We start from the raw sequence: 23,058 nt of genomic DNA, 5'->3' as shown, positions 1-23,058 counted from the left end.
TAGTGCGCATGCGCGGGATGGTCCGCGCATGCGCAGTAACTACCACGCCGTATCGGCGTGCGTTTCACAGGCAGATTCCATCTGCAACCACATCATGCAAGCAATATCTCCCTCTGCTGCCAAATAAACAACACACACCACCAATAACAAACACAGGTAATATGAATCTTTCCTGAATATACTGTCTCCTCCCCACCATCTGTAAGAGTTATCCCCTGGTGGATTGCATGTATGCATGTTCACAAAAAACCTTCTTTTTTAATTTAGATTTCTATAGCAATATAGCTTTTTCTTCCAGCTGTCATTATTAGCAAAATACTTTGGCTATATTGCCCACTTTGTGGGAACAATTTTGAAATCGCTGGCCATGAATGGTTCATTCAGTTGTGTGAGTTCCTCATTTATCCTATACTCATTGTATGCATTTTTGATCGTTAGTGCAATGATGATAATTATGGCAATATATATATATTTCTAATGAAGGGATGAATTAGTGAAATTTTATTTATATTTATTTATTTGTTTATATTTCTTTATTTTATTGTTTATTTATACATTTATAAGCTGTATTTATGAATGATTTTATTTGTATTAATTGATTCCATATATGTGTATACATTTTATATATTTTCATCCGACTTTTGAAGTTTATTATCTATATGGTTCTATGAACTCTTGATGACTATTTTATTGCATTTTGTGGACACCCGGGCCCCTCCTCCCTGCCCAGGACAGCCCAACCTATTGGGGAGGGCCTTATTTCAGTCTGGAGGCATAAAAGGGAACACACATTCTCAGTCCAGTCAGCTCTGAGGAAGAAGGCTTGTCCTTCGAAACGCGTCAGCTGTACTGAGTGGCTTCCTCCATGATGGGATTCGCATTTGCATCTTGCCTTTAAAGTCCCTTTGAGGACTGACATGCCTGTTTTTATTCGCTGTTTGTGAGTACCATTCTTTTATTTAATAAATTTTGGTTACTGAGGTAATGCGCAAGGTTGGTGCGCTTCTTTTTTCTTTTTTGTTCTTCCTCACAGTTCTGTTTGGACTTCCCCAGCCTTGATGTGGAGCTGCACAACCTTAACTATTTCGGTGGTCCCCTCCTTGCTTTTTTGGAGTCTGATTCCATCTACTTACCACCGGTCTGGGTCCCGGAGCGCAGGAGATATCGCATTTGGTTCATAATGGGCATGGTACTGGCACATCCCCAGATGATATACATTGGCTCACAATTGATATGACCCAAAAATATTTAGACAGAATAAAGGTGAATAAAGTACCTGGACCAGATGGCATACACCCATGTGTCCTTAAAGAATTGAACTCTGTCATTTCAAAACCATTGTTTCTAATTTTTAGGGACTCTTTAATGACTGGCATAGTGCCACTGGATTGGCGTAAAGCCAATGTGATGCCAATATTTAAAAAGGGGTCAAAATCGTTACCAAGTAATTATAGACCTGTTAGTTCACCTTCTATAGTTGGGAAGATACTGGAGAGTTTAATAAAAGACCACATCGATGAGTTCTTGCTGGAAGATAATATTTTAAGCAACAGACAGCATGGATTCATGAAAGACAGAAGTTGTCAAACAAATCTGATTTCTTTTTATGAGGAGGTGAGCAAAACTTTGGACAGAGGGGTGGCGGTGGACGTTGTAACAGCATATACCCAGAGATGGACGTGGTTCAACCATTTTGGCTTCAACCTCCATCTTGGCAAAGGGATTAAACATCCTGACAAATATATTTCTCCCTCATTCTTCCCCCCTCCCTCTCTGAGAGGCCCAGCGACATTTGGCCAGTATATGTGTGTTAGGAATGTCACAGGAGGGTCATATGAGCTATAAAGCCCCCCAAGGGAGCCGGGGCCTCCCTGTCCAAAGAACCTGCAAATTGTAACACCTCAGAAGAGATAAGGCAAGCTTTCCCAGGAGTTGAAAGAGATTCCAACCTAATAAACCTAACTCAGCGTAGGTGACAGAATCAGATAACCTTTGTTAAAATCCATTTTTCCCCTATGTCTCATATCTTGGAATATAAGAGACTTACATAAAAACCGGGCATATCGTCAGATTGGCCATGAGAAGGCGAACAGTTTGGTAGGTCACTTGCATTGTCTCGAATACATAGGAAAACAGAAAAGTAGATCTCGTGAACCGTACAGTGTATAATTTCATAATTCATATCTAATCAAATCTCAGACGTGTCTGCATAATAATCTACCCGCGGGTGGAACGTCACTTGTGCAGATGGAAAGTTAAGGGCCAAAATATGAGTTACGGGAGATTTTGGCTCTAGTTGAGGTATCCGCCCATACCTACATGCCTAAACGGGGTATTGGTCCTTGACTTCAGAGACACCCCCTGCTGGGGAACTACAAATTAGGCTGTCAGGCCTAAGAAGAGTAAGTTTTAACATCAATACCACCTGGGGAGACCAGTGCCCTTTCGCTCTGAAACTTGGATCTGCTATCCCAGGACTTTGGCAAGTACCTTAACCCTTTCACCTCTCTCTGATATCTCTTTGCTGTGCTGTTGGTCTCTGTATGTTTATATATATATCTTAGTTACCTCTTTTCTGTAAATATTTTTATTGCACCCGTTTTATCTTTTAGTAATAAATCTTTCCTTCTGAAAGTGTTGAACTGTTTCTATATCGCTTTATTGCAATTTACGAATTCCTGCCTCTAAAGAGAACGCTACTGTGTTTGTTTAACCCTCTGCATAATAGGCCTGCAGTGACTGTATTATGCAGACAATTATCTCAACCATTATAGTGTTTTAGCTGATATCGCCGAGTTTCCTCTTTCTCTGTACAAAAAGGAGGTGGTGGCAGTGTGAAGGGTTAATTGCGTAATTAACCTGACCCAGTAACAATCGATTCAGGCTGCCGGTACATCGATTGTGGTCCAATTAGCTGGAAAATTGTTGGGCGGGGTGTTGCTGGGTGTGGCATTGTTACACACGTGACATCGCGGTTTCAGATCAGCCTTCGGTCACAAGTTTGGTGAGAAGGTCTGGGGTCTGACGCCGCGATTGTGACAGACGTGGTATACTTGGATTTTGCAAAAGTGTTTGACACAGTGCCCCACACATGGCTAATGTGTAAGGTAAAGTCTACAGGCTTGGAAAAATCTCTATGTAAATGGTTAGAAAACTGGCTAAAAGATTGTATTCAGAGGGTAGTGGTTAATTATTCATACTCTGCATGGTCTAGGGTTGTCAGTGGTGTACCCAGGGACGGACCGACCATTTGGAAACTAGGGCACTGCCCAAGGGCCCGGGGTCAGTAGGGGGCCCCATAAGATGCCCCTGGTACCTTTTTCATAGGCTTTTATGAGTTTGGGCAAGGACACAGGGGCCCCATGATCCCCTATTGCCCGGGGGCCCCATGAGTTGTCAGCCCGCCCCTGGGTGTACCCCAATGTTCAGTGTCGGGACCCTTACTTTCTAATATATTTATAAACAATATAGGGTCTGAGACTAAAAATCCCATTTCAGTCTTTGCAGATGACACCAAGCTGTGCAGTGGAATAACGTCCTCACAGGATGTCTTCAACTTACAAGCCTACCTCAGTGCACTGTTTAATTGGGCAACTATGTGGCAAATGAGGTTTAACGTTGATAAAGGTAAGGTTATGCACTTGGGGGCTAAGAATATGCATGCATCATACATACTGGGGGGGGGGGGGTTTACAACTGAGGGAATCAATGGTGGAGAAGGATCTGGGAGTTCTGGTAGATCACAAGCTTATTAATGGCATGCAATGCCAAGCTTCTAAAGCGAGCAAAATCCTCTCTTGTTTAAAAAGAGGTATAGACTCCAGAGAGAGAGATATCATTTCCCCCGCTACAAATCATTAGTAAGACCTCATCTGGAATATGCAGTTCAGTTTTGGGTACCAATTCACAAAAATAACATTGGGGGATTGGAGAAAGTACAGAGAAGAGCAACCAAACTGATAAGAGGCATTAGAGGAACTGAATTTATTCTCTCTTGAGAAGAAGACATCAAGGGGGGATATGATCAACATGTATAAATACATCAGTGGTTCATATAGTGAACATTGGTGTAGAGTTATTCACCCTGAGGTCATCACAGAGGACAAGGGGCACTCTTTACGTCAGGAGGAAAAGAAATGTAATCTCCAAACACGGAAAGGTTTCTTCACAGTAAGAGCTGTGAAAATGTGGAATATACTCCCTCAAGAGTAGGTTCTGGCCAGCTCAGTGGATTGCTTTAAAAATGGCCTGGATTCCTTCTTGGATACACATAATATAACTGGATCCTAACATTTATAGGTAAAGTTGATCCAGGGAATATCTGATTGCCTCTTGGGGGATCAGGAAGGAATTTTTTCCCCTGCAGGAGCAATTTGGATTATGCTTTGCTGGGCTTTTTGTATAGGATTATAACTTTTTTTTTTTTTTTACTGGTTGATATGGATGGACTTTTGTCTTTTTATCAGCCAGACTATGTAACTATGAAATAGCTCTGTAATGAAGCTTGTAGTGAGCTCAGCTTTCCATGCACATGTTGTTTGATTGGTAACTATAGTCTGTACAGCAGAAGCATGTACACTACCAGGGGCGGACTGGCAACTCATGGGGCCCCCGGGCAATAGGTGATCATGGGGCCCCTGTGTCCTTGCCCAAACTCAAAAAAGCCTATGAAAAAAGTACCAGGGGCATCTCATGGGGCCCCCTACTGACCCCGGGCCCTCGGGCAGTGCCCGAGTTTCCAAATGGTCAGTCCACCCCTGTACACTACTATATACGATGGAACGAGTGGCTTTCAGCTAGGGACTTCACATTTTCAGCCCACCCGCTAGTAGCCAACAACATGGCCGCTTCCACAGCAGCGACAACTCTTTCCCCCTCTTAGCCGGTTTCAGGTGATAGGGCACCAAGAGGGGAAGTGACGTTAGTTACGGTGAGCCGAGTGTATGCCGTGTGTTTGCAAGTGACTTCCGGCGGCTGACTACGGTGGCGGGAAGGAAAGCGAGCGTTGTGTGACGCACAATGGCTGACACGTTAGAATTTAACGATATCTACCAGGAGGTGAAAGGATTTATGGTGAGTCACGTTTGTGTGCTTGAATGCGTAAAGAATATGGAGTTGAAATTTGGTAGCCGCATTTGTGAGAGAACGGTGGTGTGTCCATGTATCAGAGCCGACTGAAAGATGTAGCTACCTGTGTGTGGAAGCTGCGTTATGTAGGTGTACAGCCGGCCAGTGGCCTTGCTCACACAGGTCGAAAAAAACATCACTTTGCTGCGTTTTTGCTGCTCCTTAACTGCGTAGTGATGCTGTTTTTAAATGAGGATAGAGCATAGTATAGGCATACATTAGAGGCGCAGCAAGGAAAAAAATAACTGCCTACAGAGTCCGTTGGACGTTGAAGCTTTGAAACCTCCATGGACTTGTTTTGTGCTGTAAATGGTCTGTTTAAACATTTATCCAACAGAGGGTTCACCCTCCTTGCCTTCCAGGACGTTTTTGGCGCTGTGTTACTTTAACCACTTGCCAACCGCGCTATAGCCGAATGACGGCTACAGCATGGTTGTCCAGTTCTGGGAGAGCGTCCTATAACGTCCTCCCAGAACATGCCCTCCCACGCCCCTGGTGATCTCCGTGATCGCTGTGTCACAGCTGATCATGTAATGTGGTAAAAGTCCAATCACAATGGCCTTTTACCACGTGAACGGCACTGATGATCAGTGCCCAGCAGTGCCACCCATCTTGCCCAACAGTGCTGTCCATCAGTGCCACCTATCTGCGCCCATCATTGTTGCCTATCAGTGCAGCCTCATCAACGCACATCAGTGAAGGAAAAAAATTATCTGGTTGCAAAATTTTATAATAGAAACAAATAAAAACATCCAGCGGTGATTACCACCAAAAAAAAGCTCTATTTGTGTGAAAAAAGATAAAAATTTCATATGGGTACAGTTTTGCGTGACTGCGCAATTGTCATTCGAAGTGCGACAGCGCTGAAAATTGATCTGGGCAAGAAGGGGGTATAAGTGCCCAGTGGGCAAGTGGTTAACTGATAATTACGCGGTCTTGCAAGGCTGCAGCCAAGTGCAATTTACATCCTGTTTCTGCCCACAAATAGAGCTTTGATCACCTGTGCACTTTTTGTTTTTTGCGCTATAAACAAAAAAGACCGACAATTTTGAGAAAAAAACAATTTTTTTATTTTTTGGTATTAAACATGTCCAGTAAAAAAACTAAAAAAAATCTAATTTTGTCATAAATTTAGGCCAAAATGTATTCTGCTACATGTCTTTGATAAAAAAAAAATCCTAATACATGTAAATTAACTGTTTTTTGTGAAAGTTATAGCGTTTGCAAATGGCGGTAAATGTACTGGAATTTTAAACCTTTTTTTTCTTTTTACCAGTAATGGCAATTGGTGACTTGTAGCGGGGCTACTTCTGGCATTCTGACACTGGGGGGAACTGACTTGGTGTCACTGACATTCCCAGTGACATTAATACAGTGATCAGTGCTAATAACTGGCACTGGGCAGGAAGGAGTTGACGTAGGGCAATCAAAGAGTTAACCGTGCCGTTTTAAAATGTGGGCTGTGTGTGTGCTTCACTGTAAGCACATTGCTTTGTATGGCTCTGCTATACAGAGCCATACAAAGCAGTATGTAGGAGCTGAAGGGAGAGATCTGTATTTTTTACATACAGGTCTCTCCCATCGGAAATCCTTGGAGATTGCTGGGTGCTGGCAAGTAATCACAGGCTGGGATCCAGTGATTGACAGCTTAGGCCGCGAATGGCAGGGCAGGTAGGGCACACGTGCAGCCTACCCGGATCTGCAACATCGCATATATACACGTGGGTTTGTGCACCCGTGCCGCTCTGTAGCAATATTTCTGCTATAGGGCGGCGCGAAAGCGGTTACAGCGGTCTCTATGAGAAGCTGAAACAATGGGGCCCCCTGCAGGTTTAGGCCAGAATGTGCCAGTATGCTTTGCATACTAGTACATTATGAGAGACTTGCCTGCAAATGGACACCTCTAGCCCTGGGCTGTCATGCTCCCAAAAAGTCCTGGGTGCCTCCATGTTAACTTGGTTCTACTTCCAGGTTCCAAATATTCGGCAACTTGATTGGCTAGGCTGTGATGACTTTCTTCCCACCCATGCGCACGGGAGTCAACGCAGCAGCTCGCGGAGCGCGCCATATATGTAGTCTGTGCTGTGCATGTGTGGCTTAGATCGCATTACCCACTTACAGGCAAGGGGGCATTTATGACAAGAGACCTCTAGGGTCTCTTCTGTTATGACGACCCTACCTGTCAGTGGGTTTTTAACTGCTTCCCTGCTGCCCTATAGCAGAAATACTGCGTCAGGGCTGCGCAAAATCACGTGTGTGTGATTTTGCATTTCCTGGTAGGGGGCGTGCGCCTCTAGTGGTGGCTACAGATGTCGATCACTGGGTCGGGCCAGAGATTCCCTGCTGACATCCGGCGATCGCTGAGGAACAGTGACGGGAGAGACCTGTGTGTAAACACAGGTCTCTCTCCTGCCAGTAGTAACATACTGCTGTGTACTTCTCTGCAAAGCAGAGAAAAACACAGCAGCGTGTTTACGTAGTAAAAAAAAAAAAAGCACACAGTTAACCCTTTGATCGCCACAGATGGTAATGCCCAGTGCCATTAGTACAGTGTCAGTGCTTTTTATTATAAAACATAGAAAAATAAGCGAGCGTTGAAAGTCACTTTAGCAGCTAGAACACCAATAGGCACCAAATAACCTCCAAAAGACAATATAAATAAAGGGTGCAGCGCTAAAATTGAAAATATGAGATATTGCATACAATGTAAACATATGATGTATATATAATTTATAATAAACTGCAAATAAATCGTGACTTCAATGTCTCAATCCATATGTGTCACTATGCGTGACCAAAGAAGTGCATAACTAAAGTGCAAAAAAAATCTCCATCTAAAGAGTATATGCGTTACTCCTTCATGACCACACGTGCGTATATAGTGATAAAGAAAACATAGTCCAAAGTTGAACGTGAATCAATTCAAGTATATAAGGTGCATGGAAGATCTCAAGGATTTCCGACAACTGGTATTGTCATCCAGTAAGTGATGGTGTATTCAAAACTATAAAGACTGCGCACTATATGTTTTCTTTATCACTATATACGCACGTGTGATCATGAATAACGCATATACTCTTTATATGGAGATTTTTTTGCACTTTAGTTATGCACTTCTTTGGTCACGTATAGTGACACATATGAATTGACACATTGAAGTCACATGATTTGTTTATTTGCATTTTTAAAAAAATTACAGGTATATATACATCATATGTTTACATTGTATGTGATATCATGTTTTCAATTGTAGCGCTGCACCCTTCATTTATAGGGCTTTTTATTAGCTTTGATCACTATATTAGTGTCATTGGGATGTCAGTGGCAGTCAGTTTCCCCAGTGTCAGAATGTCCGCCGCAGTCCCCACTGTAAGTTACTGATCGCCGCCATTACTAGTGTAAAAAAAAAAAATTCCAGTATATATACGCCCATTTGTAGACGCTATATCTTTCACATAAATACATTTACACGTATTGGGATTCTTTTTAGCAGACATGTAGCATATTACATTTTGGCCTAAATTTATGACAAAATTTGATTTAAAAAGAAAATTTTTTTTTTACTGAATGTTTTATAGCAAAAAGGTAAAAAAAAAATAAAAAATATATATATATAATTTTTTTTTTTTTCAAAATTGTTGTACCACTGAAAGAAAGCTCTATTTGTGGGTAACAAAAGGACAAAAATTTAATTTGGTTACAGCATTGCATGACCGTGCAATTGTCAGTTAATACTGCTACAGGGCGGACTCTGCGCAAAATCACGTGTATATATACGTGATTCACGCTCCGCCGTGATCGTGGGCGAGCGCGCCCAATGACTCAGCGGTGCTGTGATTCGGTGCCCAAGAGATCAGCCAACAGATTCAGGCCAGTGATGTTTGGGCTGGATATGTTGATTGATCCCTGCCCTATCAGACATTATCCCGTACCTGTGTTTACATTTACAGAGGTACAGGAAATTATGTAATCTTCTCTCCCTGGGCACATTCTGTTTCAGAGAGAGAAGAAAGCAGATATATGTGAATAAAAACAGCACAATGTTACAGTAAAATCACAGCTGTCCCTCCCAGATATCGTCAGATTGCCTCCTACTACATCAGTCATCACATTTAACCCCTTGATTGCCCGGAACACGCTCACATACACAGTATACCTACATTGCTAGTATAGTGTCTGAACGGATCAATATCTTTGATCCGATCAGCACTATACTAGCACAATAGTATAGTGTCCCCAAAAACGCAGGAGCAGACCCTGCACCTGCTAGCACCTGCGTTTAGACCCTACGCTTAACCCCTCCCCTTCTCCCCCAGTAAGTGCACTGTCAGTAGATGACCGCAAAACTGCAGTGTTCGCAGAATCAGGCCTGATCTCTGCTGGCACTTGTAGGGAAAACATTTTTTGTAGCAGTTCAAGCAGTCCCTGACAGCCAGGTGCTCTTTTTCCTGTGAGTCGCACTAGTTACCTATAAATTTAGAGGCCAAAATGTCCAACGTAAGGCACCAGTACTTCCCCCCATTCACTGCCCGACCCAGAATTCAGGTGGAAACAGCAAGTTTAATTACTCCCCTTGAATTTTTGGAGCTGTTTTTCACGGAAGATTTGTATGCATTGGTTGTGGATCAAAGCAATTTATATGCACAACAATTTATCACCGCCAACCCAAATTCAAACCTTGCCAGACCATTTGCATAGAAACCTATTACTGTTTCCGAAATTTTAAGTTTTTTTGGGCCTAACTCTCAACATGGGCATTATTAAAAAAAAAAAAAAATGAACTGTGGTTGTATTGGTCCACAGACCCGATTCATCATATTCCCGTGTTTTCTGCTGCCATGGCCAGGCATAGATATGAGAATATAATGCGATTTATGCATTTCAACAACAATACACTCTATTGTCCTCAAGCTGACCCTGAATTTGACCGGCTCCACAAAATTCGGCCCCTCATGAATCACCTTAACCAAAAATTTGCAGATGTCTATACTCCCCTTCAAAACATCTGTGTTGGTGAGTCCCCTATTAGTTTTTCTGGCTTGCTTGCATTCAGACAATTTTTCCCCAACAAGCGAGTCAGATATGGGGTCAAAATATATAAGACCTGTGAGAGGGCAACAGGCTATACATGTAAGTTTTGGATTTATGAGGGAAAATATAGTCACGTGGAGCCCCACAGATGCCCTGTCTACATATTAGTACTACAAGATAGTTTGGGACTTGGTGTCATCCTTATTCCACGTGGCGTACCACTTATACGTGGACAGTTCCTTATTCAAGCGTGCCACTATTTAGGCATTTGTATGATTTTGGAATTAGTGCATGTGGCACCGTGCGGCCTAACCACCGGGGCTTTCCCCAACAGCTTGTAAGTACCCATCATAGAAAGGGGGAAAAAGCCTGCTTGAGAAATGATGAATTGCTTGCAATAAAGTTGTCTTCCGTTCACGCAGACATGACCATCCAAATTTCCATGGCAGCTGGTGTTGAGAAGCCATGACTATAGCCTTAACATGGGAGTGGTGGACTTCAACAACCAGATGCAGCCGTACATAGTTTCTTGTAAAGCCAGACGCTGGTACCAAAAAGTGTCTAGTTCAATTGCCTTTGTGCTTTACAAAGCAACTGGATGTAGTGGATCCTTCCTAAAATTCCAGGAAGAGATAATCATAACACTTTTGTATCCAGAAGGTGCTGTGTCCCAAATTCCCAACCCGGACGCAGTTAGCCGGCTGCATGGGAGGCATTTTCCAGATGTCATTCCTGGTACCCCAACCCAAAGGACACCCCAAAAAAGATGTGTCTGCAGCAGACACAGATATAGGTGTGAAGCCCTTTTTTTTGTTCCTTCTGTCCTGGCCAACCTGGTCTCCGCCTTAAGGACTGCTTCTGTTGCTACCATGCACTAGTGGACTATTAGTATAGGATACAGCACGGCACACTACATATTTATACAGGGTCTTGAAAGTTGTTAGGTAGTCAGGAAACTGGCTATCTTATTTTGAGAGGCCGTAACATCTGGAAGTTTAAAAAAATAAAAACAAAAATAATGATTTTATTGTTGTCGAGTTGCAGCTTTACTTTTGCGGTTTTTCTGTTTCTTTGCAGGAATGCCATTCAGCTGCAGCACCACTCTGTTTATTCTGACAGCAACAGGGTGCTCTCAGAATATACATAAGTCAGTGTGTAGTGCTGTTGGATGAGATTTTTCATCCGCAGTTAAAAAAGAGCATATATGCCCAAGCATAGGGGCCTGGGGTGGCCAGTGGGTGGATGGTCCCTATGCTTCGGCAAATGCAGTTAGGGCCATATTTATTTGGAGACAGGCTCAATTTTAGTTTTTTTTTCATGTATTTACCAAATTGTATTCAAACTATAGTTATATAATGGATATGGGCTGAAAAAGCACACTCTCAGGTTTAATTTGAGGATATGTACATCCAAATTGGAGGACGGGTTTAGGAATTACAGCTCTTAAGAGTAGCCATCCCCCCTTTTTCAAGGGACCAAAAGTAATTGGACACTTGAATATAAAAAAAAACATAGCATATATACCCAAAAAGGACAAGCGTCATACTGTTTAATCACTGGTCTTTGAGTGGTTATAATGTTCGCCAACTGAAAAAAACAATTTCAGGATGATGCCTGCAGCTGCAGGCATCATCCTGAAATCGTTTTTTTCAGTTGGCGATCAGCTTTCTTGTTAAAGCAAACCTAGTGACTAATTAGCTGCAGGATGGCTTTTACAAGCAGAGGGAGAAGATGCCCCCCGCTGCCTTCCACGGCCTTTTCGGGCAGTCCCATGCAATCGGGGGAACCTGACAATGCAGCCGGTGTTTCTGCCAGCTGACCATAGAGTTGATTGGACATCGGAATGGCACCAATCATCTCTACAGTCTTAGAAATCGGAAGCTACAAGCATTTTATCACTTCAGTTTGACAGGATATAAACCGCCATATTTATATTGGGAAATCATCTGATCACACCGATCTTGGTGAGATCGGATTATGTAAGGGCAGAGGCACTTATGGATATTAAAAATATATGCAGTTTGCCGCCATTGCACGGGGCATGCGCAGTTTTAAAGCATGCCATTTTTGGTATCTATTTACTCGACATACCAACATCTTTTATATTTTACCAAACAATTGGCCAATATATTGTGTTTGTAAAAAAAAAAGTGTATTTTTTTCAAGACATTTGCGTTTGAAAAATCATGCTTGAGTACTATGTGACATAAAAAATTACAGCACTCTCCATTTTATTCACTAAAGTGTCGGCTTTAAAAAAATATATATAATGTCGGGGGTTCAAAGTAATTTGATACTGATTTTTTTCATGTGAACAAAGTGTGTCAGAAAAGGCTTGGTCTGCAAGTGGTTAGAAGAGTGAGTGATGTGTGACATAAACCTCTAATGCTGGGCATAAAATGACCCCCCCCCCCATATGAACCCTTTTTGAAAACTATTTTCTGAGAGGCATGTTGAATGAATAGAATAATTTATTTTTTTTACCACAGGTTTTTGGAAAATGTGGAATTACTCCCCAAAATACATTCTGCTACTTCTGAGTTTGGGGATACCATATGTGAGAGACTTTTTGGCAGTCTAGCTGTGTACAGGACCCCAAAAGTTTTCTTTCCTCATTACACTTCGTGACTACCTATCTCAGTTTCGGAGGCCCTGAAATACCAGAATAATACAACCACCCCCCCAAATAACCCCCCAAGGAACTTGATTAGAAGCATGGTGAGTATTTTGCAGATCACGTTTGTTGCCACAAATTTTTGAAAAAAGAAGAAACAAAACTTTTTTTTTTTTCAAAATCTTATGAGAAAAAATTAGATCTGCAAAATATTCACCATGTTTTTGCCATTTTTCCAGAAACATGTATAAAAATAAATAAAATAACTCTTCCATTTACTCCCTTGTGATAGAAATAATTAGTGACAGGTACTCTTTATGGAGAGATGTGGGGGCAATAAGCATTAGATAAATAAAAGCATTGATCTAGTGCTTAAAAAAAAAAAAAAAAAAAAAGTCAAACCGGAAGTGACATCTCTCCGGTCCTCCAAGGGCATAGAGATTAATATTATACAGCAGGCATGTCCAAAGTCCGGCCCGCGGGCCATTTACGGCCCGAGGGTCGGTTTAATACGGCCCTCCATGTCAGTGTGTCAGTGTGTCTTATGGAGCGAATATGGAGCGGCCGGTCCGGTATTTCCACCGCGGCCGTGTCAGAATACCGGGCCGGCCGCTCAGCTCTGCAGCGGGACCTTACCTGTTCCTCTATCCAGCGGCGCGCTGTCTTCCCGGCTTCTGTAGTGTGGGCGCTGGGCATGACAGCCGGGTGCCAAGTGCGCATGCGCAAGAAGCGGTGCTTTTTGTGATTGGTAAGGCGGTACCTGGGACACATGACAGATCCCAGAAGCTGCCGGACCAATCACAAAGCGCAAGTGCTTCTTGCTCATGCGCAATGGGCACCCGGCTGTCATGCCGAGTGCCATTACAGAAGCCGGGAAGACAGCGTGCGGCTGGATCGAGGAACAGGTAAGATCAAAGAACAACTGCGGAAGTAAGAGCGGGTACCTGTCAAATTCAGGTACCCGCTCCCCACCTCCCCAAAGGTCAGCAGTCATCTGTATTGTCCGCAGTCTCTGGTCATCCCTGTGCTGTCCGCAGTCTCTGGTCATCCCTGTGCTGTCCGCAGTCTCTGGTCATCCCTGTGCTGTCCGCAGTCTCTGGTCATCCCTGTGCTGTCCGCAGTCTCTGGTCATCCCTGTGCTGTCCGCAGTCTCTGGTCATCCCTGTGCTGTCCGCAGTCTCTGGTCATCCCTGTGCTGTCCGCAGTCTCTGGTCATCCCTGTGCTGTCCGCAGTCTCTGGTCATCCCTGTGCTGTCCGCAGTCTCTGGTCATCCCTGTGCTGTCCGCAGTCTCTGGTCATCCCTGTGCTGTCCGCAGTCTCTGGTCATCCCTGTGCTGTCCGCAGTCTCTGGTCATCCCCTGTACTGTGTCTGCAGTCCATTAGTTCAGATTTTTTTTTTTCCTGTTTTCTGCCTCTAAAACCTAGGTGCGTCTTATGGTCAGGTGCGTCTTATACGGCGAAAAATACGGTAACTTGGCATAAAATAATTTATTTGCATTTAATTGTAATGGTTCAAAGAATGTTTGGAAAAATGTTCGGCCCTCCACCATGTTCACTTCATCCAATCTGGCCCTCTTTGAAAAAAGTTTGGACACCCCTGTTATACAGTATTTATATAGCGCTAAAAGGTTTGCTCAGCGCTGTACATTATGGTGGGGGACAGAGCATGAGACAATACAGTAACAAAACAAAACACGAGGGGGTCAAGGGCCCTGCTCTTTTGAGCTTACAATCTAGGAGATGATGAGTGGAGACCATCTTTCCTTCACTAATCTCTATGCCCAGGGCCGGGATCGTTCGATGGTTCCTCAGGTAAGGCTGAGAACTACCGAGTGGCGGCGGCGAGGGGTGGGGCTTTTTCAGCACCTATATCAGTGCTTTTTTTCATATCGGCCGACGGCCTAAAGAGGTGTTTTTGGCCGAAATTTCGGTGCATCCCTATTTTTGGTGCGTTCTGGTGTGTTTTATTGCATTCCAGTACAGTTCTGTGCAGGAAAATTGCAGCCTGTTCTACTTTTTTTTTCTTCATCCGAAATGCACTGGAACTGAAAGCACTGATGTGAACTATGACATTGACAATCATATAAACTACTTTCTGTGCGTTTTGGATGTAGGAAAAAAGTACACTGAAACGCATGTAGTGTGAACTGGCTCTTGATTGTTTTTATTTTCAATTTTCTTTTCTCTTTTAACAGAATGATGGACGCCTACGTTTATCCAAAGCAGGCCTTATGTACAAAAATAACAAAACTGGAAAAGTGGAGAATATTGCATCAGGTGACTTGTCAGAAGGGATCTGGCGTCGTGTGGCACTTGGGTATGGCGTCCGACTGTTAACCCGTACAGGTCATGTGTATAAATATGACGGTTTCAGAGAGGCGGTAAGTGCAGATGGTGAATTTTTTTTTTCTTTTTGAAAACATACTTGGGTAAATTTAGGTAATTTTCCTCATTCATAATGTACTGCAACCTGGATTATGAGCATCTTGATGTACAGTGTAACCAAATCAATCAGTGCAACTAAAAATAAATCAAAATGGTTTACAATAAAACCAACAAGCATAAAGAATATGGTGTAAAATAGCACAAAGATTGCAAGATGTTCACTCAAAATGAATTCACTTTTCTCAAAGTATATACCAATCTAGTGCAATGCTACCTATACAAATACACATAAATATATTGTCCAATATAAACTAAAAAAATCCCAGCGCCAATCAAAGAAAGTATACAATTATGCAGCTGTGCACCAGTGAAAACCACCAATAATAAATAACACAAAAAACAGCGCAAAAATTAAATAAATAAAAATAATCACAAATAAATAAATGTCCGTGCAAAAATATATATATAATATTTCAAACATAAGTCCTTATTTTCCCAAATGGATTTTCAAGACAATGTTCCAAAATGTGCTTCCACCTAATCACCACGTGAAAAATAATATTGACCGCACTCACCAGATGGAGGTGAGTAATAAGCCTCATAGGATATAAGGGATCCTATAGCCCCTCAGGAGGAACTCAAATCGCCTTCACCCTGCTTAGATACAGCAATCGACTCCACTCTACTTCTCCATGGAATCCTCAATAGTGTGCAAGGAAAGAAAGGCTACATAGTGTAATACTGCCACTCAATACCATATAAATCGATAGAATAAGTACACTCGCATGTTTCAATAAAATAACAGGCCTTGTTTAATAGCCTCAAAGGCTTCAAAGGAACAAGTTTCCAAATTGTAAATATAGGGATCTCACGCTTTTAAGGATCACTGTAGAGGATGACCAGCTTTCCACCTCAAAAATGGCTGCTTGAACCGCAAAAGTCGGCGTGCGTTTCCAAATACCGGAAGTGACGTAGGCCAAGATGACGGCAGACCGGAAGTGCGTCAACGCGTTTACTATGTTACTATGGTAACATTATACTACTTTGGTCATAGTGAAATATGAAAAAAAAAAATCTTGAAAAAAATGTACCGTATTTTCCAGCATATAAGACGACTTTTTAACCCACTTTTTAACGGAAGGGACACTAAGTACGGGGGCGGGCAGGTAAGTATCAGTTCGGCCGCTCGATGTTTGCGCGGCCGCTCGGCTACGCCTCCTCACCGGTGATTGGGCGCTAGAACTGTAGCTCAGGAAAGGCACACAGGTGGCCAATCACCGGCGAGGAGGCGGAGCTGAGCGGCCCCGCGAAAATCGAGTGAGGGAGTGGCTGGTAAGTGTGCGTGCAGATGGTGCTGCTGCAACTACGTATGCTGGCTGCAGCAGCACCATGCTGGAACGGGTCAGCAAGTGTCATTGGTGTCAGTGGGAGGAATAGTGCCCCATCATTGGTGTCACTGATACTAATGATGGGGCATTATTCCTCCCACTGACACCAACGATGGGGCACTATTCCTCCTCCCCACTGACACCAACGAAGGGGCACTATTCCACCCCCCACTGACACCAATGATGGGGTACTATTCCTCCCACTGACACCAATGTTGGAACACTATTCCTCCCACTGACACCAATGATGGGGTACTATTCCTCCCACTGACACCAATGTTGGAACACTATTCCTCCCACTGACACCAATGATGGGGCACGATTCCTCCCACTGACACCAATGATGGGGCACTATTCCTGCCACTGATACCAATGATGGGGCGCGATTCCTCCCACTGACACCAATGATGGGGCGCGATTCCTCCCACTGACACCAATGATGGGGCGCGATTCCTCCCACTGACACCAATGATGGGGCGCGATTCCTCCCACTGACACCCATGGTGGGGCGCGATTCCTCCCACTGACACCCATGGTGGGGCGCGATTCCTCCCACTGACACCCATGGTGGGGCGCGATTCCTCCCACTGACACCCATGGTGGGGCGCGATTCCTCCCACTGACACCCATGGTGGGGCGCGATTCCTCCCACTGACACCCATGGTGGGGCGCGATTCCTCCCACTGACACCCATGGTGGGGCGCGATTCCTCCCACTGACACCCATGGTGGGGCGCGATTCCTCCCACTGACACCCATGGTGGGGCGCGATTCCTCCCACTGACACCCATGGTGGGGCGCGATTCCTCCCACTGACACCCATGGTGGGGCGCGATTCCTCCCACTGACACCCATGGTGGGGCGCGATTCCTCCCACTGACACCCATGGTGGGGCGCGATTCCTCCCACTGACACTAATGATGGGGCACCATCATTGGTGTCAGTGGGAGGAATAGTGTCCCATTATTGGTGTCAGTGGGAGGAATAGTGTCCCATTATTGGTATCAGTGGGAGAAATCACCGCCATGCCAGTTATATGATGAGACTGGTGACAGTATGTAAAAAAAAAAAAAAAAAAATTTTTATTCTTCATTTCCGAAAAATGATGACAAAAAAATTACAACTTCAAAAAACTCGCCATGACTGTTATGAAATATGTCGGACTGTCTACTTTGCAAAAAGGGGTCATTTGGGGGATATCTGTACTGTTCTGACATTCTTGGACCTCAAGAAATTAGATTGGCCGTCAGTACTTCAGGATTGATCAATTTTCAGATATATCCCATAGTTTGTGAACTATAACTTTCCTACAGACTAAATAATAAATACTAATTTGGGTTATTTTTACCAAAGACATGTAGTAGAATACATTTTGGCCTAAATTTATGATGAACAATTATTTATTTGCAAACTTTTATAACAGAAACAAAGAAAAATGTGGTATTTTTGTTCAAAATTTTTGTTCTTTTTTTTGTTAATTTAGCAAAAAATAAAACCCCAGTGGTGATTAAATACCACCAAAAGAAGCTCTAGTTGTGTTAAGAAAATGATAAAAATTTCAGTTTGGGTACAAAATTGTATGACCGCGCAATTGTCATTCAAAGTGTGAGAGTGATGAAACCTGAAAATTGGCCCTGGGCAGGAAGGGGGTAAAAGTGCCCAGTATGGAAGTGGTTAAAAGGGCAGGAATTCATATTTTTTTTAGCTGCAAATAAACCTGTTACACTTACCTACAGCAGCCTTGAGCCTCCTCTTCTTGGGTCTCCCGCTGTTTTCTTGACTCCTTCTTCTCTGTCTGTCCCTATAACAAACGCTTGCTATGGAGGAAGATGTGTTCCTAATGGCTTCCGTTTTTGTCTCGAGGAGAGAGAGATCAACAATGTTGCTCTCAGGCACAGTGCTAAATCGAAAGAGGAGTCAGGTAAATATTTGGAGGGGACTGGGGAGAACTGATTCTGGAAGGTTTTTACGTTCATTAATAAAATGCATGAAGGTGAAATACATTATTAGCATTTAGAACCACCTTAGTTTTTACTTACATTTTGCTTGCTCTTTTCTGAAAACTCCAAACATTTAAATTTTCAGTTCACAAAGGATAATGAGAATGCTTTCTATTCATCTGTTAATGGAGGGAAAGTATTTATCTTGCTCTTTGTTGGTGGGTACAGATTGAGTGTCCTCTCACTACAAATTGTTCAGTGCAAATGGTAAAACCTATGTGCTGCTATGTTCCAACTATGGTTAATAATAGGGAAGAAGATTGCTGCACTCACTACTCTGGTGTACTCACACTCAAAATTCAGTAAATAAAAAAAATGTGCGCTATCTCATCATAAATAGAACCATAAGCTTTAGAAACACAAAGTGACAATCGAAGAAAAAATGTTTTTTTCCCTCCAATAATGAACGTCTAATCCAGTATATGTTGTGTTATCATCCAGCAATAATCAACACCATGCTTGATTTGTGACCCCACTCCCTGCTCACCTTGACCATTGACCTATAGATTATAATAGGCCAAAAACTCTCTTTATAAGGGAAAATGTGTCTCCAAATTTCTTATCTGTGACGTGTTCCTTCTACGTGTTATGCTTCTTTAAACTCCAGATCTGTGCAAAATGAAAAAAAAAAACCCCCAAAAAACCATGCCATAGTTCAACATCGTTTTATATAACCAAAAATTGAATGTGTTATAGTATCCACTCAGATTAAACAAATTATATGTAACTCCGAATTATAGTGAACATATATGCATTACTCCACCATGCTGACTATATCGTGGTGTTTCCCATCTCCGGGTAGGTGCACCATGCACTCACCTTCTTCCCTGACCTAACAAATAGGTCATATACTCTCGGATATCCAGGGGAATTAAGGTGTATATGATCATATACACCTTAATTCAACTGGATAGCCAAGAGTATGTTCCCTTAAAGGGCTAGAACTAAGCGTGTATGACCTATTTGTTAGGTCAGAGAAGAAGGTGAGCGCATGGTGCACCTACCCGGTGATGGTTTTTTTTATTTGATCAACAAGCGGCTTGAACGATAAAAAATCTTGCAGATCCACACAAGCAAGATGGATGCAAGAATCTCTCCCGCCATGCTATTGTATTCTGACAGTGGGAACTCCACTGCCCACCTGTTCAAAAAAAAAAAAAAAACTTACCCTCCCCCCCCTTATTCCCCAGCAAGTGCAGTGTCAGTAGGTCACTGTCACTTGATACATTGCACAAAAAACCGCAGTATTCGCAGAATCAGGCCTGATCTCTGCTAGCACTTGCCGGTAAATTTTGATGACTCTCATATGCAGCAGAGTGCCAGTATTAGTGCCGTGCTACCTTTTGGTGAACTGTCGAGTACCAGCGGCCTAGTACATCTTGGTCTTTCACGTACCAGTACTGCAGTATCACTTGGTGATGTGGTGAGTTCCATAAGTGCAGTAAAAGCTGGTGCGGTGGCGAGCACAAGTATTGTCCCGCAACCATCAAGAATTTGCACATAAGCCCGTAGAGCCCCTAGTATCCCTCTGGATGTGCTTACAAATCCCAATTGGCAGCCCACAAATTCTGCAGCACCCGTACTTCCTCCAATTCGGAATTCAGGTGGAAACCACAATTTAACTACTCCCCTTGATTTTTTGTAGCTGTTTTTCACGGAAGATCTGTATGCATTAATTGCGGAACAAAGCAATTTTTATGCACTACAATTTATCATCGCCAACCCCAAATCAAATCTTGCCAGACTATTCGCATAGAAACTCATTATGGTTTCTGAATTTACATTTTTTGGGTCCTAACCCTCAACATGGGCATTACTAAAAAAATCTTTTGCGGTTGTATTGGTCCACAGACCCGATTCATCATATGCTCGTGTTCTCTGCTGTCATGGCCAGGCATAGATATGAGAGTATATTGTGTTTTATGCATTTCAACGACAATACACTCTGTCGTCCTCGAGGTGACCCTGAATTTGACTGGCTCCGCAAAATCTGGCCCCTCATAAGTCCCCTTAACCAAAAATTTGCAGATGTCTATGATATGACAGTATAATGTGTTTATGCATTTCAACAACAATAGACTTTGTCATCCTCAGGGTGACCCTGAATTTGATTGGCTTCACAAAATTCCGCCCCTCGCAAATCACCTTAACCAAAAATTTGCAGATGTCTATACTCCCCAGCAAAAAATCTGCGTTGATGAGTCCTTCATTAATTTTTCTGGCCGCCTTGCATTCAAACAATTTCTCCCCAGCAAGCATGCCAGATATGGGGTCAAGATGTAGACCACCTGTGAGAGGGCAACAGGCTATACATATAATTTTCGGATTTACGAAGGAAAAGAGAGTCACGTGGAGCCCCCCCGGATGCCCAGACTACATGGGGATCAGTGGCAAGATAGTTTGGGACTTGGTGTCGTCCTTTTTCCATGTGGGGTACCACTTATACATGAACAATTTTTATTCAAGCGTGTCACTATTTAGACATTTGTACAATCTTGGAATTGGTGCATGTGGCACCGTGCAACTTAATGTGTGCCCACCATTGGAAGTGGGTGGATGCAGGGCGGTATATTCTAATAGTGGGCATACCACACACTTTTTCTGGCAGAGATTTCTTCTCTTTTTTTTAATTCAGCCCATGGGCTGTATACAACAAAAAAAAAAAGAACATGGCATATATACCCAACAAGGACCAGTGACGTACTGGTACGTTGCTGGACTTTGAATAGTTATACCAGGATGATGCCTACAACTGCAGGCATCATCCTGGTATCGTTTTTTTTCAGCCGGTGATTGGCTTTCATGTGGCTAATTAGCTGCAGGATTGCTTTCACAAGCTGTGGGAGACGATGCCCCCCCGCTGCCTTCCACTGCCTTCTCGGGCAGTCCCGTGCCATTGGGAGAACCTGAGAATGCAGCCGGTGTTTCTGCCAGCTGACCATAGAGCTGATTGGAGACCGGAATGGTGCCAATCATCTGTATAGTCTAAGAAATCGGAAGCTATGAGCATTTCATCACTTCAGTTTCGCAGAATATAAACCGCGCTATTTGTAAATTGGGAAAGCATCTGATCACACCGATTTTGGTGAGATTAGATAATTGTAAGGGCAGAGGAGATATCTAGAGTGATAGACCCCAGATTTCTCAAAAAAGAATATATGACAATGCCCATTGAAGCTTTATGAGGGATATTTGCATTCCCTGTGATAGCATTAAAAGTGATGAAAAAAAAAATGAAAGGGACAGTGTAAAAATAATTATAAAAAATCAAAATAACTTAAAATAAAAAAGTATCACACATGTGCTATCCCCATACTTGGTAGAAGTAGCAGAATGTAGTTTGGGGTATAATTCCACATATACCCATGACTTGTGTGAGAAATATATAATTTTAAATGACTGTGTAAAAAAAAACAAAAAAAATTGTAATTTTCCAAAAACTTGTGTATGTGGTACCCCACTGTGAATGCAATGAATAAGGATACTTTCACACTGATCCGTGGCCAAAAACCCCCCCACGTTTTAACCTTGTTTGCGGTAGCATTTTTAACATGTCTTGACGCAAAAAATACACCGTGGGTGTGGTTTTTTTTTTTTTCTTTTTTCATTTTTGCCACATTTTTCATTTATTTCAATGGTCGTTGTGGTGGTTTTTTTCTTTAACACACCAAACTTGCACCAAAAATTGCAACAAGCAGGACTTTGAAAACACACCGGACCCGCAACGGATCCGTGTGAAGAGTTCCATAGGAATACATGGTCCCATGTTTTTAGTTCTGTTTTTTTTCTTTAGCGTAAAAGCGGAAGAAAAATGGATCAGTGTGAAAGCAGCCTATGAAGGAAATATATAAATAAAAACAATGTAACATTGTGTTTTCTGCCTTTTTTTTTTTTTCCCCAGGAGTTTGAAAAGCTTTCTGAATACTTAAAGACTCACTTTCAAGTTGATTTGGTCGAGAAGGACATGTGCGTGAAAGGATGGAACTGGGGCACTGTGAGATTTGGAGGTTTGTACCTTTTAACTCTTAAGAAAAAAATTATTGCTAAAGTAATTAGAGTATCATGCAGCTGGTTAAATATGGTAGATGGGCATTATTATTATTATTTTTTTTAATTTTACTAATTTGATCCTGTTCCCAAACTTAAAGTCCCATTAATCCTTTCATTACCAGAGCCATTTTTTTTGCACATATTAAAAGCACATTCTAGTCCTTTAGATTATCATTTTCATGAACTGTTTGAGGAAAATATTGAGGTTCATGAGGTGGATGCAGAAGAGGATCCTGCAGGCGAATTTTCACATTTTACATTTTGAGACACAAGTTAAGGCTTCGTGCCTTATGCTTTTTATTGTAAGCTCACTTTTTGATGTAGTGCATGCTAGCCTTTGTCTAGCTGCAACAGAATTTTCTCAGCCTAAACAAGCTCATATTGTTAAAAAACAGCTGGTGAAATCGAAAAAAAACTGTTTTTTACTTATACATACAGGACACAGGTAGATTTTAGATGACGG

General features: G+C 42.6%; 1 protein-coding gene across 1 annotated transcript in view; it reads left to right on the top strand.

Annotated features, from left to right (window-relative positions):
• Positions 1–4,934: 4,934 nt before the first annotated feature.
• Positions 4,935–23,058, top strand: part of SSRP1 (structure specific recognition protein 1) — a 102,860-nt gene continuing 84,736 nt past the window's right edge. Inside the window, exons 1-3 of the mRNA XM_089687584.1 lie at positions 4,935–5,073; positions 14,969–15,154; positions 22,447–22,552. Coding sequence (XP_089543710.1) covers positions 5,020–5,073; positions 14,969–15,154; positions 22,447–22,552 — 346 coding nt within the window. The 5' untranslated portion in view covers positions 4,935–5,019. The remainder of the gene's footprint in view (positions 5,074–14,968; positions 15,155–22,446; positions 22,553–23,058) is intronic.

This window comes from Staurois parvus, unplaced genomic scaffold (genome assembly GCF_062004578.1).
Source record: "Staurois parvus isolate SC_StPar_1 unplaced genomic scaffold, SC_StPar_1.0 ptg000430l, whole genome shotgun sequence".
Classification (NCBI taxonomy): Eukaryota; Metazoa; Chordata; class Amphibia; order Anura; family Ranidae; genus Staurois; species Staurois parvus.
Note: the sequence above shows the minus strand (reverse complement) of the source record. Positions and strands in the feature narration are given on the sequence as shown.